The 17,544-nt window shown below is 43.1% G+C and overlaps 1 protein-coding gene across 2 annotated transcripts in view; it reads right to left on the reverse strand.

Annotated features, from left to right (window-relative positions):
- DIP2B (disco interacting protein 2 homolog B) overlaps positions 1 to 17,544 on the reverse strand; it is a 248,270-nt gene that overhangs the window by 20,805 nt on the left and 209,921 nt on the right. For both annotated transcript variants that reach the window (XM_055128597.1, XM_055128596.1), the window contains 7 exons: positions 15,920 to 16,034; positions 13,237 to 13,438; positions 8,152 to 8,261; positions 7,929 to 8,009; positions 4,882 to 5,005; positions 2,745 to 2,866; positions 437 to 548 (listed from right to left, as the gene is read on the reverse strand). In XM_055128597.1, coding sequence (XP_054984572.1) covers positions 437 to 548; positions 2,745 to 2,866; positions 4,882 to 5,005; positions 7,929 to 8,009; positions 8,152 to 8,261; positions 13,237 to 13,438; positions 15,920 to 16,034 — 866 coding nt within the window. The remainder of the gene's footprint in view (positions 1 to 436; positions 549 to 2,744; positions 2,867 to 4,881; positions 5,006 to 7,928; positions 8,010 to 8,151; positions 8,262 to 13,236; positions 13,439 to 15,919; positions 16,035 to 17,544) is intronic.

Genomic DNA, 17,544 nt, shown 5'->3' on the forward strand with positions numbered 1-17,544 from the left:
GGGTGCTGCATATACACAGTCACATTAGACACAAACACCTAGCTACTGGCCTAGCTACTGTTCCAGGAGGTAGAAAGCAACACCAAGAATGTTTGTTTCCAGGGTTGGAGAGAGAGTATAGTACCACATGTGACCCCAGACACTGTCAGAAATGACCTTTAAGCTCAGAGTCAGTTGTGCCCACCCCCAAAACAATGTTTCTAGAATTCTCAGTATCCTGGGCTATCCGTCTTTGGAGCTGGCCTTTGCAATACCCTGACCCTTTGGTAACACCAGCAGGCTGGAGAATACTCCTCGCCTGTTCTTCATCCGTCTCAGCATGTGGAATGTATGAAGACCTAAGAGCTTTGTAAGTAATCTCTGGCACAAAATCTAGGAAATTGCAGGGAGTGACTGTTCTTGCTTCCTTAGCAGCTATGAGAAGTCACCCTTTCACCTGTGTCAATGATGGTGGGCCAGGTTTTCACATCCACAGCTGCCGCTGCTTCTCGAGACCTCAGTAACCTCATTAGGGTCTGAGTGGTGAGAATGCAGGCTGCCTTGCTGACCTAGAAAACAGAGAAACAGAAATAAGCACCACATGGCTTAACCCCTTACAGCACCACAGGCTCTGGCTGCAGCTACCATGTCCCAATGAGCAGGAAGAGCGGTTTTCTGAAGAAAACAGGTAGGCCAAAGGACCTAGACCTTTCCAGGCTTCCTAGTGGGAATGTGCAACACTTCAGAGTGATGGACTTGTTCACAGCCCAAGCAACTGTCCTGAAGAGTGATCTCAAATATTCAATCTTTCTATTTCATGAAGATCATTCTAAAAGGAGAATAGAATTTGCAGCGCTCAGGACTGTGAGGGCCAGATGCTCGTCTCTATAGGAGTTAGACGACAGTCCAATGAATGGTGAAATTTACCAAACCTACACTAGAACAAATCCTAAATGTGAGGGAGTGTGGGTCTTGCAGAAAATGGCTTTCCTGCACGCTTGCATACAGAAACACAAGTGGTCAAACTTCTCGATAACTGCGACCCAGGGAGGAAACCCCCTTTCCAGGATACTCTGGCCTATAAAAAACAGGGCATTTTGTGGAACTGAACTTTGTAATAAAACTGTCTGCTCTGAACATAATTTTTATGTGGAACGTGATTTTTATGCAGACATAGCAGCAATTCTTAGAGAAACAAATGTACAAATATAAGAATTTTGGAATCCTTCACATTTATAGTATATTAGAATGAAGCAATATAGATGACCTTTTTTTTTTTTTTTTTTTTGCTTTTTGGGTCACACCTGGCAATGCACAGGGGTTACTCCTGGCTCTGCACTCAGGAATTACCCCTGGCCATGCTCAGGGGACCATATGGGATGCTGGGATTTGAACCCGGGTCGGCCACGTGCAAGGCAAACGCCCTACGTGCTGTGCTATCTCTCCAGCCCCTAGATGCCCTTTTTTTTTTAATTCTAATATTCTATAGAAACTTCAATCAAGTCTAGAATAAAATTTAGGTAACAACATTATTACTCAATGCCTGCAAGTGAATTTGTAAAAACTAATAAAAATCAAAATGACCTGACACTGGGGAGAATTCAGCTTTGTCTGGGCCACTGAGACACCTCTATGGGCTGAGCACACGCTTAGCATGCAGGAGGCCTGGTTCTACCCAGTACAACATGGTCTTTACATGAAGTACATTAGGGAGTGATTCTAGATGACCGAGTCAGGAGTAGTCCTGGAGCATGTCAAGTGGTCCCAAAACAAAAACACACAAAAAATATTACTTTGGTTATTGTGTAGAGAAATTTTATGGGTTTTTTTTTTTTTTTGGGCTTTATTTTCCCCCTTGGGTCAAACCCGGCACTGTTCAGGGATTACTCCTGGCAGTGCTGGAGGACCATATGGGATGCAGAAGATAGAACCTGGGTTCAGCTGCAAGCAAGGCAAACACCCTACCTGCTCCAGACCCTGTCAAGAAATTTTAGAAAACATTTTTCCCCGGTGGGGGAAGGTTTGGGCCACACCCAGCAGTTATCCCTGGTGATGTTTGGAGGACCATATGTTGGGCCAAGGTTTTAGAAGCAGGGTGGGAAAGATGCAAGGTAAATGCCTTAACATCAGTGTGATTCCTCCAGCAAACATTCACAATGTTTTTAACAGGAGGGAGACGTGTGGAAAATTAGTAATGACAACTTCACTGCTTTAATGTTCCTGATAAATGCACACAATTCTGTGTCTTTCCAATGACTACTTGGGTGACACTAAGGAAAAGGAGGGAGTTTGGGAGGCAGAACTATCTCCCCAACTCAATAAAATTGAAAAATTAGTAAGGACCCTTAGAAATCTGAGCCTGGGCTTTGTTTTACTTATTTGGGGGGGTGTTGATGATCAGGACTTGTTGCTAGCTGTTCTCAGGAGACCATATGGTGAGCCAGGAATGAAACTAGGGTCAGCAGTGTGCAAGGCAAGTGCCTTTCCCATCGCACTGTTTCCCCAACCCTGAATCTGGATGTTCTGGAGATGAAAACAAGGCAAGAGGGGCTGGAGAGAAAGTACATCATGTAGGGCACTTGCCTTCCACGTGGCCGGCCTAGCTCAATCCCCAGCATCCCATATGGTCCCCCAGACACTGTCAGGAGTGACTTCTGGGTGCAGAGCCAGGAATAACAACCCCTGAGCATCACCAGGTGTGGCCCCCAAACAAACAAAATGAAGAAAGAAAAATGAAAACAAGGCAAGAATTACTCAGTACTTACATCAACAATCATGCGGACAGTGGGCAGCGTGGCTGTGAGGTTCTGAGCATGAGGAGGTCGCACAGTCACAGGGATGCACCCCGCGTACAGGCAGCCATAGAATGCAGCAATTAACTCAATGCCTGTAAGACAGAATCATGTAGCTGTCTAGAAACCAAGAGGCAGGCCTTCTAAACCAGTTCATCAAATCGTGCAGAAGATGGGACATTTATACCATATTTCAATACCACAATTTATAGGATATTTACACCATATATTATATACCATAATTTATACCACAGTTTAACAGATACTAGAAATATTTTTTTTATTACTGAGGGAAAAAATACAATAAAGTCAATGTTTTGAGTGTAAAAAGTCAGTGTGCTTACAATAGCACCAAAGTGTCAAAAACTCTCCACTCCTATGTCACAAAAGTAATTTATTTTTACTTTGGTCTTAAGATCATACCTGGTCTAAAGTAGGGACAACTCTGGTGACTCAGGGCTACTCCTGGCTTTATGCTAAAGGGACCGTGTGTTTTCAGGGATAGAGCCTAGGAATCCCGCATGTAAAGCATATATTCTGGCACTCGGAGTCATTTCCCCAGTCAGAGAAAAAAAACGTTTTCACAAAGAATGAAGGAGAAGAAAAATAGTTAAGAAGCACATAAAACAACTTAAAAAATATGGGCCAGAGTGATAGTACAGCAGGCAGGGCGCTTGCCTTACAGGCAGCTGACCTGGGTTCAATTCCTGGCATCCCATGTGGTCCCCTAAGCACCATCAGGAGTAACCTCTGAATGTAGAGCCAGGAGTAACCCAAGTACTGTTGGGAGCGGCCCCCAAACAAACAAAAAATAGAGAAGGGCCAGGGATGTGGCTCAACAATAAGAATTTATCTTACAAGGCCCTAGGTTGGAGTCCCTCTAAAACAGACATGAATAAATAAGAAGGGAATTCAAAAGTAAAACAAGTCTTTAAGTTGTTGTTGCACTGGGGATGATTGAATTCAGAAAAACCTGATCTACATGGAAAAATAACTGCAGAAATTTGGGATTAAAAACCTGGAAAACAAAAGAAATGGAGGAGGGGTCAGATGATAGTACAGTGGGTAGGGCACCTGCCTTGCCTGTGGCTGACCCTGGTTCTATACTCAGCACCCCATATGATTCCCCAAGCATCACCAGGAATAATTTCTGAGCAAAGAGCCAGAAATAACCCCTGAGCATCTCTGGGTGTGGCCCAAAATAAGACAAACAAACAAAAAAAAATGGGGTAAAGGAATGATGAGGAATGCCTGAGTTTTCTTTAACCACTGACAAGGTCACTGTGTGGAAAGTTCTTCTTGATACTCTGGATGGTGCACCCTTAGCAGCTGTCAGTTTTAAAGAAGTAAAGCTGGACTAACTATACATCAGGTCTGTGGCAGGGTCTCCTCAGGAGCCCTCCTTTCCCCAGCATCAATCAGTGAAAAGAAGATAATCTCACAGGACACTTGCAGAGAAATTTCTTAACTAGACGACCATTTAAAACACCTTAGCCAAAATAAATAAATAAATAAATAAATGAAATTTTTTAAAGATGAAAAACAGCACCCACATACTTAAATAGCATCCATCACAGACACACAGAGCAAAATAAAGGAAGGACAGTAGGAGGTGGCTAGAGAAATTTTAAATATTTACATCCAGTGATTATCAAATAATTTTGAGTCCATCTTATTAAGAAGGTCATGGAACTAAATTAGAGCACAGATGCTGTAAGCAGGAATTATTGATAAGTATTAAATAACAGTAAGCCAAAAGAGATCATGTACAACTTAGTTCTGGGAACTGGGGAAATAGTCCCATTCCTGAATACTCCTAGGGACAATGCGTCTTTTTTGAGGTTTTCCAAAAGTCAGGAAATCTGTATTCTTTCAATATTTACCACAGAGTCAAGAACTATGCTAGACAGTGGAAAAGTGAAAGTAAATTTATCAGCCAGGATCTGAGCAGAGCCATGGCACTGTGCAGTTGGTGAGGATGGGGTAGTGGAGTGGGGTGGTTTGTACCTCCCATGTGTATAGTCCCCCAGGGCTGGGAAGCATACAGGACAGACTTCCTGTTTTCACTCTGGTAACTGAGCATAAGCCTCATCAACAACCCAATACTTACCAGGTGGATAGAGCAACACCACATTGTCCCCAGCATTCAGGTGTCCCTTATCACTGAGCACTGATGCTATCCGCTCTGCTCGCTTATGAAGCTGAAGGCAGCTGGCTGTGCACACAGTAGTTCCCTTTAGGCAGAAGGAAGTGTAAGCAGGTCAAAGCTCAATAAAGAATAAAATAGGGTGGAGGACATGCTTTGCAAGTCAAAGCCCCCAGTTAAATTCCTGGCACCACATGATCCCCTAAGCCTTGGGGGGCCGGGAGGAGTCCCCTGAGCTCCAAGCCAGGAGTCACACCTGAGAACAGCCAGGTGTGGACCCACAGCAAAACAAACATACCAAAAACTAAATTAAGGAACAAGTGTAGTCAATTTTAATAGTCAAAAGGCTTGTGTGATGGTATACTGTATTTAGCAAATGATCAATTCCAGTAAAAATTCTCTTAGAGCACAAGACGTATATTTTTTCAATAGTCAAAGGTACCTACAAGCATACATATTGTCAGTTTTAAAATTACATGGGAATTTTTTATTTAAAGAAGGAAATAAATCAGGCTGCACAGACAACTCGGTGCTTGAAGTGCTGTATACCTTGCATGCTGGAAGCCCAGGTTTGATCCCTGACACCACTTGGTTCTCTGAGGACCAAGCAGCACACCCGAGGACCATTGGGTTTGAAAAGAAAACAAATAAAAAAATAAAGGAGGAAATAAGAATAGAAGGAAAATCAGGTAAAATAAAAGGTAAGTGAAGGCAAAGTGGGGTCAGGCCTATGGCCTGGGCCTCTTCTCACATGGACAGTTTTAGCCCAGCGCCCTCTAGTAGCATCTAACAGCAAAGCTGTGGACAAAAGCAGGACCAGTCAATCCCGGGCAATTAGCTAATAAAATGAGTAGTGCTGTCCAAGTGGTCCTGATCCAGAGAACAGTTTCTCCTGCAGGGCTTCAGGTATTCTCTCCCTAGTCTCAGTTTTCCCTTGTAAAATATAACACACAGAAAAATACAGCACAAATAAAAAGTCCTTTAAAGTAAGTGTGCAGTTTCATGAAAAACAGTAAAGCAAGCATCTGTGTCACCAGGTGTGACAGGAAATGATCTCTAAAAAATCCAGAGCCCCCCATGTGGGTTCTCACCCAACATTCTTTCCTACAGCACTGACTCTTTGGTTCTACCACTGCAGAAATTCTTAGAAGGTGTGGGGGGACAGAGGGGAAAAGAGGGAGAGCGAGGGAGCCAGAGTCTAGTGGAGGCAAAGCTAAGCACTTGTTAGGCGCCATAGTCATGCTGGCCTCTGACTGCCTTTAGAAAGCAGCTCCATGGCCATGCAAGTGGAGGCTGTGAATCTGATCCCTGGTGCAACAAGCATGACCTGCTTCTGCATCTGACAACTTGGCTGTCTGAGTTTCCCAAGGCACAGGTGACTGTCCGCACTAAAGCCAGTGTGTGTGATCCCAACTAAAAAGATGTGTGAGTACTGCAGCCAGTGCAGCCCCTGTGAGCAGATGTGTGAGCACAGTGACACCCAGCTGGCTCTACAAGCCGAAGATACATGAGCACTGCATATGCAAGGGTGAGGCCCCATCATACCGGCAACAGTAGCAACAGAGGGAGGAGAAGAGAACATAGAAATAAAATCTATAATGTCAAAAAAATTAATTTTTTTTCTAGATGGTTCTGGTGAACCATCCGTTAAGAAACAATTGTTTGACATATTCAAATAATTTTTAATTTGCTTTTTATTTCTTAGCAAAATTCATTAAATGTGTACTAAAAATAACCCTGGTGAAAAATATGTTCATTAAATCCATAAATAAATCCCTGACATTTTCTTCCTGGTAGAAACAAAAATGGTGAAATTGAGTAAATGGAAGATAAAACTGCATGACATAATACATTTATACATCTATTAAATGATAATAATACTTTTGAGCTCATGGGCCGTTCAGAACAGAACACAGATAACTTGAATGTAACACAAAAAAGAGATGTTATTAAATACAATTCCAGGAATTCTCAACCCTAAAGTGATAGAACATATTTCTCTTGAAAAATCAAAAGAAGAAAGCAGGCCCAGATGAGATCCAGAGCAGCCGCGCATGACACGGCCCCTCTGCTCCTTAAAGATTATGATCCGGGAGGTCTACTAACCCATTTTGGCACCTAGCAGCTTCTTATAGAAATGCATCTATCTAGACTGTGAACTGAGCTACAACCCCATGCTGATCGGGGAGGGGGAAGAATTGTCTCTCTCAACGCTTTCTTTCTACGGGGGAGATAGCAGCTGCGGCAGCAGCAGCAACAACGCCCACATGGAGTCCGCCATCTTCTAGAACTCACAACCCAGAGGTATGAGCTTGTAGTGACGTGCGTGGTGCGCAAGAGATCATGGGATGGGGGTGTTACCAGCACGCTCTCTGCCCGGATGAGATCCGGAGCAGCCGCCCACAACACGACCCCTCTGCTCCTTAAAGACTATGAACCGGGAGGTCTACTAACCCATTTTGGCACCTAGCGGCTTCTTAGAAATGCATCTAGACTGTGAACTGAGATAAAATAACAGAAATCCAAAACCGCGTGGCTGCAATAGCTCATATAATCTTCATTCTCAGCAATGGAAAACAAATTATCAAATGATGCCTTTTCGGCAGGTTTGATTGTTGGGGAAAAATTCCAAGTAATAATAGTGAGTTCTCTGTTGAAATATTGAATGTATTCAAAATGTAGAGAGAATAAAGTGAAGATCATTAGCCCATTAGCCACTCAGGTGTGGGGGGATGTGGGAGGGGGATATATTGAGGTTCTTGGTGGTGGAACATGTGCACTGGTGAAGGGATGCGCGTTTGATCATTATATGACTGAGACTTAAACCTGAAAGCTTTGTAACTTTTGTCACGGTCATTCAATAAAATAAAAATTTAAAAAAAAAAAAGAAGAAAGCATTAGCTCTTTAGAGTTGGCAAAAGAAATTTTCTGATGAAATAAAAAGATTAAGAATGCCTACAATATTCCTACAGTATTTAGCTGATTTAGAGTTACAATTGAAAATTTAATACCTTGGCATTTAACAGCATGAAGAGTACATGTTCAGGAGTTGCCTGAGCTCGCCACTGTAAAATTTCTGCCAGAAACTGATGCTAAAATCATAAAGCAGAAAAAAAAAACAGAATCAAGGTCAGTAACATCCGAAATTTATGGATAATGCAATTCCCATCTGCCACTTGAAGTCTAAGTTCTGTCCTTCATGTCTCTGTAGAAGTCATCCTCAGGAACACTTACCTTCCTCACCAAATCATTCTCTTCAATTTGCCCAAGATCCCTTCCAGCAGCCTGGGCTATGCGTTTTCCGGCAACCAGATTCCCAACCATTACAGAAGCAGGGCCTACACCTGTAAGGAAAGGCAAAGATGATCTCCTGGGAAATTGCAATTTAAGCTAGGCAGCCACAAAGCACTGTAGACGGACCAAAGCAGGTTCAAATGTGCTTTCACAGAACACTCTTCGAGGCACCAGGAACATGGCAGTAGACAAGACAAACAACTTATCTTCTAGTGGGAAAGACAGCCTAAGTACCCACACATATCATGTCAGGTAGCAGGAAACGTATTAATAAAAAATAAGTAAAAAAAAAATAACCACACAAACAAATCACAGGAGAGGGACAGGGATTTCAAGGGAAAAGGTGAGGGAACAGATGGGTTCCTGTAGCTTGGGTAGAGTGTAATTTTCACTAGTGACAGTTGGTCGCACTGGTTCCTACTGATAAAGAATTTCATCTATTCCAATGATAAAACCACCCTAAAATGAACTTCACAGTAAAGAGTATTAGGTCTTAACAATAATATGCTTATTCTTGATAGACAGAATAAGTCTATGAAGAATATCAGAAGAGCTTTGGTTAAAGTGAAAAAATCATATCTAGATTGTGGAACAGTCTATTTAAAAAACCTGGAATCCTCAAAAATGATGGTCTTAAAACAAAATAGGGGTGACATCTTTTATATGAACATGACAAACACTATGCATGACCTTGATTTTATTAGAAATATAATCAGGCATAATAAACAAGAGGAAAAATCTGAATATATGGACTATCTTAGTTTACACATTACGATTTCATTTTTTACTAGGATAACGGTATTGTAGTGATTAGGAAAAGTTCAAGAGTCTGTACTGTTCATTGGTTATACGCTGATGTAATATATACATCATGTCATGATGTCTGCCCTTTCTGTACACAGGGCAGTTTAAACATGAACATATAGTAAATCTAGGGAAAGCAGAGGTGTGTTCACTATGCTATTCTTACAACTCTCTAATAGGGTTATCACTTTACAATCAAAAGGGGAACATGCCTCTCTCAAGGAAAAAAAATGTTTGGGTGCCATATGCCTTTCTTGGTGTTCTGTGACACATTAGAACTCAACTAATCTACTCTTTTTCACTTTTAAGATAGTGAAAAGGGAACAAAACTTATTTCCAGCTGAGTTTTGAATAATGCTACAGTTGGATTAGTGTTAAATTTCTTTTACTGCCCCAAATCTGTTGATCCTGAGTGCATTAAGAAAGATGGTACAGGGGGGCTGGAGTGATAGCATAGTGGGTAGGGCGTTTGCCTTGCACGCGGCCGACCTGGGTTCAAATCCCAGCATCCCATATGGTCCCCTGAGCACCGCCAGGAGTAATTCCTGAGTGCTGAGCTAGGAGTAACCCCTGTGCATCGCCAGGTGTGACCCAAAAAGAAAAAAATAAAGAAAGATGGTACAGGGGCTGGAGCGATAGCACAGCGGGTAGGGCATTTGCCTTGCACGCGGCCGACCCGGTTTCGATCCCCAACATCCCATATGGTCTCCTGACCACCACCAGGAGTGATTCCTGAGTGCAAAGCCAGGAGTAACCCCTGTGCATCGCCAGGTGTGACCCAAAAAAGAAAAAAAAAAGAAAAAGAAAGATGGTACAATATAATTTAAATCAAAAATCATTGTCAAGTATTTGGGAGAGATGGAAAAATGGCATATAGGAATTCTTACATGATTTGGCAACTGTTAAAAACTCTTTGGGGCCGGAGCGATAGCACAGCGGGTAGGGTGTTTGCCTTGCATGCGGCCGACCCGGGTTCGACCCCCGGCATCCCATATGGTTCCCCCAAGCACTGCCAGGAGTAATTCCTGAGTGCAAAGCCAGGAGTAACCCCTGAGCATCGCTGGGTGTGACCCAAAAAGCAAAAAAAAAAAAGCTCTTTGAAAATAAAAAGTTGGAAAATTAAAAACCAGGGCCAGGTGATGGCACAAAAGTAAAATTAATAAAGGCATTATGTTTTAAAAAGAAAAATTTGGGGACTGGAGCGATAGCACAGCGGGTAGGGCATTTGCCTTGCACGTGGCCAACCCAAGTTCGAGTCCCAGAATCCCATATGGTCCCCTGAGCACTGTCAGGGATAATTCCTGAGTGCAGAGCCAGGAGTAGCCCCTGTGCATTGCCGGGCATGATTCCCCCCCCAAAAAAAAAGAAAAAGAAAAATTTTCAGAGTACTTTAAAACAGCAGAAATAATTTAGAGGGGGTGGAGTGACAGTACAGTGGGTAGGGTTCTTGCTTTGCATGAGACAGACCTGGGTTTGTTCCCCGGCATCCCATATGCTTCCGAGTACTTACTGCCAGAAGTCATTCCTTAGTGCAGAGCCAAGAGTAACCCATACATATCACCAGGTGTACCTCCCACCAAAAAACTTTGGCAACAATTTTCTGCAGTCTATATGCATTTCTTGAGACTGTGTCACAGTGAAAAACAATAAAGTCATAATATCTAGGAGGATTATTACTGACATTTGCTGTTTCTGTATATAGGCCTCTTTAATTCCTCCACAAAACTCTGTAAATTTCCTGAGGCTGGTTGCTAGTTGTCAATTCCTTATTCTCATTTTCCTAAATAACAGAACTGCTACTGGTTGGGCAAATATCTGAAGTAAAGACTATATTCTTTACTATGATAGAATAATATATAAAAGTGGTATGTGAAATTCTAGAATTTTTAAAATTTTGGGTGGTGGGGGGGCGACACCAATCAGTACTCAGGGTATACTCCTGACTCTGTGCTCAAGGATAATTTCTTTTTCTTTTAATAAAGATTTTTGGGCAACATCAGGTGATGCTCAGATTATTCCTGGCTCTGTACTCAGGAATTATTCCTGGGGAGTTTGGGGTGCACAGGATTGAACCGAGGTCAGCTATATGCAAAGCAAGTGCCTTCCCTGCTGTACTGTCTCTCCAGTGCCAGAATGCTTTATTTCTTACAATCTTTCTTTTTCTCATTATCCGTGCTGTGATTTTAGGGGAGGAGTATTCTTTCCTCCACTGACCTTGACATAGTCTGACCTGTTTTGGACAATGAAATGTAGGAGATGCAACTCAAACAGAAGCTTTAAATATACTGTGGTTTGGCTTGTCTCCTTGCTTCTGCCATCTGCCTCGAGGAAAAAATGGCTCAGGTAGCCACTGGTCCCATGATGAAGAGACACAAGGGGCAGTTCTGAGCCCACGCTCCAGCCTGGAGCCCAGCCAATCCTAGCCGATCCTGGCCAGGCTTAGCAAATTCATATCCCACAAATGTCCTTTTTCTTTTCCTTTTCTTGATTTTTGGGTCACACTCTGCTGTGCTCAAGGCTTACTGCTAGTAGTGCTCGAACCCAGGCCAGTTGCATGCACGGCAAGTGCTAACGGTATTATTTTTCCAGCCTCCAATGCTTCTTAGTTTGATGTTGACACTGGTGCTACATTTGTGTTACTTAAACCACATTTAAGTGTGTCATTAATGACACACGCTGACTCAATAGATTAAGTCACTGATTTCACGGTTATACGTTATACAACATATCCCTGACAATAGTTCATTGACAGATGCCAGAACACAATGATAATGACTGAGGAGCTACCATTCCATCCTTGGACTGCCTAGTTCTGCATGTTTCTTACCTGACAGACTTGTGGGGCTGGAGAGATAGAACGAGGGTTAAAGTATATATGCCTTGCATTAGGCTGACCCCAGTTCAAACCCTGGCACCATATGACTCTCTGAGCACTATTTTATTATTATTTTTTTTTTTGCTTTTTGGGTCACACCCAGCGATGCACAGGGGTCACTCCTGGCTCTGCACTCAGGAATCACCCCTGGCCGTGCTCAGGGGACCATATGGGATGCTGGGACTTGAACCTGGGTCGGCCGCGTGCAAGGCAAACACCCTACCCGCTGTGCTATCTCTCCAGCCCCTCTCTGAGCACTATTGAGGGTGGTCCTGAGCACTCCTGAGTACCATCAGGGTGGGCTGTGTCATCTCTAGCCCTGCAGGGTCTGAGCAAGCACCACATCCTCAATCAGCCTGAACTTCTGTCCTGGTTTGTGGGCGGGTCCCTAGGCCTCCAAAGTACCACTTGGGAGACATTCCACTCCCAGGAAAAAAATTAAATAAACTTGCACCTCATTTTTTTTGGGCCACACCTAGTGGCTGTCAGGGAATACTCCTGGGTTAGGACAGGGGACCGTAAGAAGCATCTGGAGCTGGAGCATTTGGACAGAGCTGGGGATTAAGCCTGGGCCTCCAGCTGCAAGGCATGCACTCAGGCCGTACAGCTATCTCCCTAGCACTAACTTGCATTTTGGTTAAGCAATTGTTGTTTTTCTGAATCCTGTATCCTGACATACTTCTGTTTATTATAATAATTCATGACAGCTCTAATAGGCATCTCACTGGGCTTTTTATAACTAGGATCTGTAACATTTTTCATCTCCCTTTTCCTCTACTTTCCAACTTCTTTACTTTCCATCCCTTCTTCTGCTGAACAGGGGCCACACCAGGGCATGGAGCACATGCAGTGCTGGGGAATGGACTCAAGGTCTCAAACATGCAAGGCACAGCCACACCCACAGCCTCTCCTGTATTCTTCTTAAATTCTAACCTCTTAGTTATTCCCACATCATTGCCATTGCACTAATCATTAGCAAGCAAAAATAATCCAGATATGAGGTTTTCGTCAGACAGGTGGATATGCCTACAGGAGTTTAGAAATGATTCTTTTACATAGGATTTTATCATTTACAAAAAAAATTCATTGCAATCTGACTGGAAAAATCATTTTCAGCACCTACTAGATCTCTTAAGTAGCATTTTTTTTGGGGGGGACCCCACTCAGAGATGCCTAGCGGTTACTCCTGGCTGTGTTCAGGGATGACTCCTGGTGGGGCTCAGGGGACTACATAAGACGCTGGGGATTGAGCTCAGGTTGGCAGCATGCACGGCAAACACCCTACTGCTCTAGCCCCCCGAAGTCCCAGTTTTAATATTATTTATCTTCAAAGCCAGCATATTTACCTGGTTGCTTTTGTCTGGGTTTTGGCAGATTGGTCACACATGTATGTGGGCACATGAGGATGTTGCAAGGATGCAGAGATCCTTCTAAAAAGAGCTGTTTGGTCTGAGATATATGGATCCCTCCTAGTGGAGTTTTTGGCAATGTATTGGCAGGCACCAAAGCAAGACAGTAAACTCCCACCTGATGAATGCTATCAATTGCCTAGAAAAACATAGAAGAAAATATCAGTGAGATTAGTTTGATTACATTTGACAAAATCCATGACTGAACTCTATGAATTTCCTTTCTCACTAAATTCCCCCTCCTTCACTGAATCTATAATCTGGAAGACTATGAAAATCCCAAATATCTAAAGGTAATCTGATCCTTTCAATGATGTGAAAAATTAGTAGAAGAGTGCTAAGACTATACTGAAATGGTGCTGTCCTGGGAACCTTATGTGGTATAGGGGATCAAACTGGTCAGCTGTGCAAGGCAATGAACCTTACCCACTGTACAATCTCCCTGGCCCTATAAGAATTTCGTTTACAAGAATAGTAAACATTTAATTCCTATATATTTTAAATTTAAGTTTTCTTGGGGAAGAGTGCCATGTTGGTCGTACTCAGGGTTTTCATCTGACTCTGTGTTCAGGGACCCTGCTGGCAGGGCTCGGAGGACCATATGTGATGCCAGGAATTGCTCTAGAATTGACTGCATTCGAGTTAAGTGTTCCAAGCCGTGGATTATCTCTCTGGCCAAGGAAACACTTCTAAAAACATACTCTGCTATGGCAGACAGTCTCTACTTTCTATGACCATCCATTTGTCCAACAGACAATTACTGAGTCTTCGTGCTAGTACAAGCTATCAGATTTGGGGGGCTGAGCAGGAAAAAAAGAGAGAAAAGCTTAGCCTTCATGGGGCTTATAGGGAACAAATGATAAGTATATATAAGAAAAAAGGTGATATATATAACATATTTATAATATATAAACTTAATGTTTATATATAATATGTAAGGGCCAGACATAAAGTTCCAGGGTTAAGGCATTTGCCTTGTATAGCCAACTGACGTTGATCTCCAGCACAAGATATGGGCCACTGCTGGGTGTGGCTCATAAAAAAAAATCCAAAACATTAACTATATATAATATGCTTATTTTTTTGGTGGTGGGCGTTGGGGGGTAAACTTGGGCCTCAGCTGGCGATGCTCAGGGTTTATTCCTGGCTCTGTGCTCACGAATCACTTCTGCAGATGTTGAGGGGACCGTATATGGTGCTGGGAATTGAACCAGGGTCAGTCACAAGCAGGACAAGAACCTTACCCGATTTACCATCTTCCTGGCCTGATTTAAACGTGTAAATATATTTCCATGGGGATAAATACTAAGAAAAAAATAAAGCAAAGTGAGAGGACAGGAAATGTTGCTTAAAGATAGAAAGAGCCTCTCTGGGGTGGAGAGAGAATATAGGGGTTCAAGTGCTTGCCAAGCTTATAGCACCCCAGAATCAGTTCCCAGCACTGCTTGGTTCTCCAGGCACTGCCAAGAGGGATCCTTGAGGATCAACCCCCGAGTACTGCCAGGTGTAGCCCAAACCATTTCCCACTGAAAAAAAGTTTAAAAAAAAAAAGTCTCTCTAGGTCCCTTATTGGAAATTATTCTTGTGGTTATTATTTTAAATATTAATAGTAATCACCGCCATTATTTACTGAATGCAGTCACCATACATTTTAATGATCTAATTTAACCCTTCCAACAGCTCTGTATTGTAATTTTAATACCACTTTACAGCTTTGGAAAGTAAACTTGGCAAGGTTAAGTAATTTACCTAGAGGCACATATATTGGAAGGAGTTGAACTGGGATTCCAAGTCAAGGATTCTCTCTTCTCCTTAGAGTAGGGGGTGGGAATGCTGCGGGGGAGCAAATCCAGGGACTTGGACATGTGAAACATGCTTTTAACCATGAACAGCCAGCCCCAGAATCTGGGGTTCTTAATGAAGACCAGGCACATCATCAGTCTTTTTATGGGGGTAGGGGGCACCCCCAGCTGTGCTCAGGGCTTACTTCCGGCTCTACACTCAGGGATCACTCCTGGTGGGCTTGGGGAACCAAATGGGATGCTGGCTTGAACCCTACTGGCTGCATACAAGGCAAACTTCCTATCTGCTATCCCACAGCTTCAGCCGGGGCTCTTCGTCATTCTATCCTGCCCTTCTGAAAACAGAGCACTTACACGGAGCACAAGTCTTTCTCCATTCTCATGGTTCACCTTACCTACATCTCTAACTCCCTACAGGAAAAGTCGATCAGAGTAAAAACAACATCTGAATGTTTTCTGGAATTCTCTTATTTTAGGCACCATTAACATATAATAAGATTAGAGCTGTGACAAGTACTATGATTACTGTTAATGATGTGTTTGACATAGAATTTTCATATGTAGTAAACACTCTGATATAAAAAGAGTGAAAATTTCCTGAGGCAAATTAATTCAGCTGTTCTTCACATATTGGACAGAAAAAAATAACCATATGGCTCACAGGATGAAATGGTACTCATTATCTGGTTTTTTAATGGTTTTGCTAATAGCATCTGAGTAGTAACTGAGAAAAAAGTATGTTACCATAATTAGCCCACTTAAAGCAAAACAAAACCATAACTCTTAAGTGATGGACAAAGCCAGCTGGGGGCCCTCACCTGCAGCACTCGGCTCATCCACTGGAAACTATCTTCTTCGGAGGCATCAGGTCTTTGTTCGGCAACCACCACAATGCGCTCATCATAAAACACAGACACAGAAAACACAGCAATTCTAAGAGAGACAGATCAAACACATCAGCACCCCCTTCGCAGCTGGTGTTATTTGCTAAGCTCACCTGGAATTAGACATCCCCACACTACCCAGAAATGAGCAATTAGGAAAGAAAATACCAGTCGTTACCATTCAAATGAAGACTTAAAAAACATGTGTTAGGACTTCTGTTGTGAATGCAAAGGACACAGTGATAAGTAACACAAAGTCCCTCTGTCTGTGGAGCCCGCATATCAGAGACATATCAGAATAAATGAACAGTATTGCAAGCTGGAGAAACTCAAGGGGAGGGGGTGCAGGGGTGAAGTATCTAAGGGCGGCCCTGCACCGGGTCTGCTGGGTTTCCCTGAGGTGTGGACGCTGCAGCGGAGACCTGAGTGCAGTGAGGACAATGGCCATGCGAAGACCTGGGAGGAGAGTTTTCGGGCAGAAGGAGCGGAAAGAGAAATAGTTCTGAAGTAGTGAAAAGGAATGAGCTCAGCAGGTTTGAGGAACAGCAAGAGGCCAGGGTGCCTGGAGCAGAGTGGGGAAGCAGAAGTTGGGGGGAGAGGTCAGACCCAGGCCAGGGCAGCCACTGAGGATGTTGCAGGCTGGACTTGGCTCTGGGTGAGGCCTCCGCTTAATCACCACCTTTGAGTGAGGCATTCCCAGACCACCCTCCGTGTTTGTTCACAAGGCTCCTCTCACATGGATGGAGTCCCCTCTCTATACGGGCATTGTCTGCTTCCCCCAGGAAGCGTGTGAACTTCAAGGTGGCAGACACTTGGTCTGTCTGGCTGACTGCCACACCAGAATCTACAGAATGGTGACAATCAGCTGGCACCCAATAAGTATTTGTTCAATGAATGCATGCAAGAATAGAAAGTCACTGAAGAGCCGAACACGGTCACTCTCCCTGTATCTCTCTTCCCAGCTCCCCTCCCTCTTCCTTCCTCCCACATACCTCCAGGGAACACGTACCAGGTACCACGCTCTGTGGATGTGCTATGACTAGACAAACCTAGCACGGGGAGCTGACATCTCTCTGGACTCTACGCCACTACAAAATGCTGTCTTTCAGGAAATGCTATTTCTCTACTGGTTTATTTAACTTTTCTTCTTAAAACTAAAGGGACACCAAGATGGCTTTAAAGATATCCATAACCTACTAAGTAGGACACTGACTACTCAAGTTACAAATATCTTTTCTTGCATTGCAGAGAAAAGAAAGGAAGTATGAGAATCACTTCACCCATGGTTTGTGTCTCATAGTGCGGTGACACTGTGGTAACGTAGAGAAGTGGAAAGGGACTAGTTCCTACATGCAAACTCTATGAGCAGCATCTATCTCAATTAATCTGAATGGAATTACTTCTCCATGAAAGGAGAAAGTTCAAGTTTCAGAATTTTTTTAAGTTCTCAAGATTTAATAGTTAAATAGTTAAAACTGCTACAGAAAACGGCAATATCTTACATCTTTTAATTCTAGCAGAATAATAGAAATTTTATTTTGTCTGTTTTGGGGCATACC

The sequence above is a fragment of the Sorex araneus genome, chromosome 2 (genome assembly GCF_027595985.1).
Source record: "Sorex araneus isolate mSorAra2 chromosome 2, mSorAra2.pri, whole genome shotgun sequence".
NCBI classification, from domain to species: domain Eukaryota; kingdom Metazoa; phylum Chordata; class Mammalia; order Eulipotyphla; family Soricidae; genus Sorex; species Sorex araneus.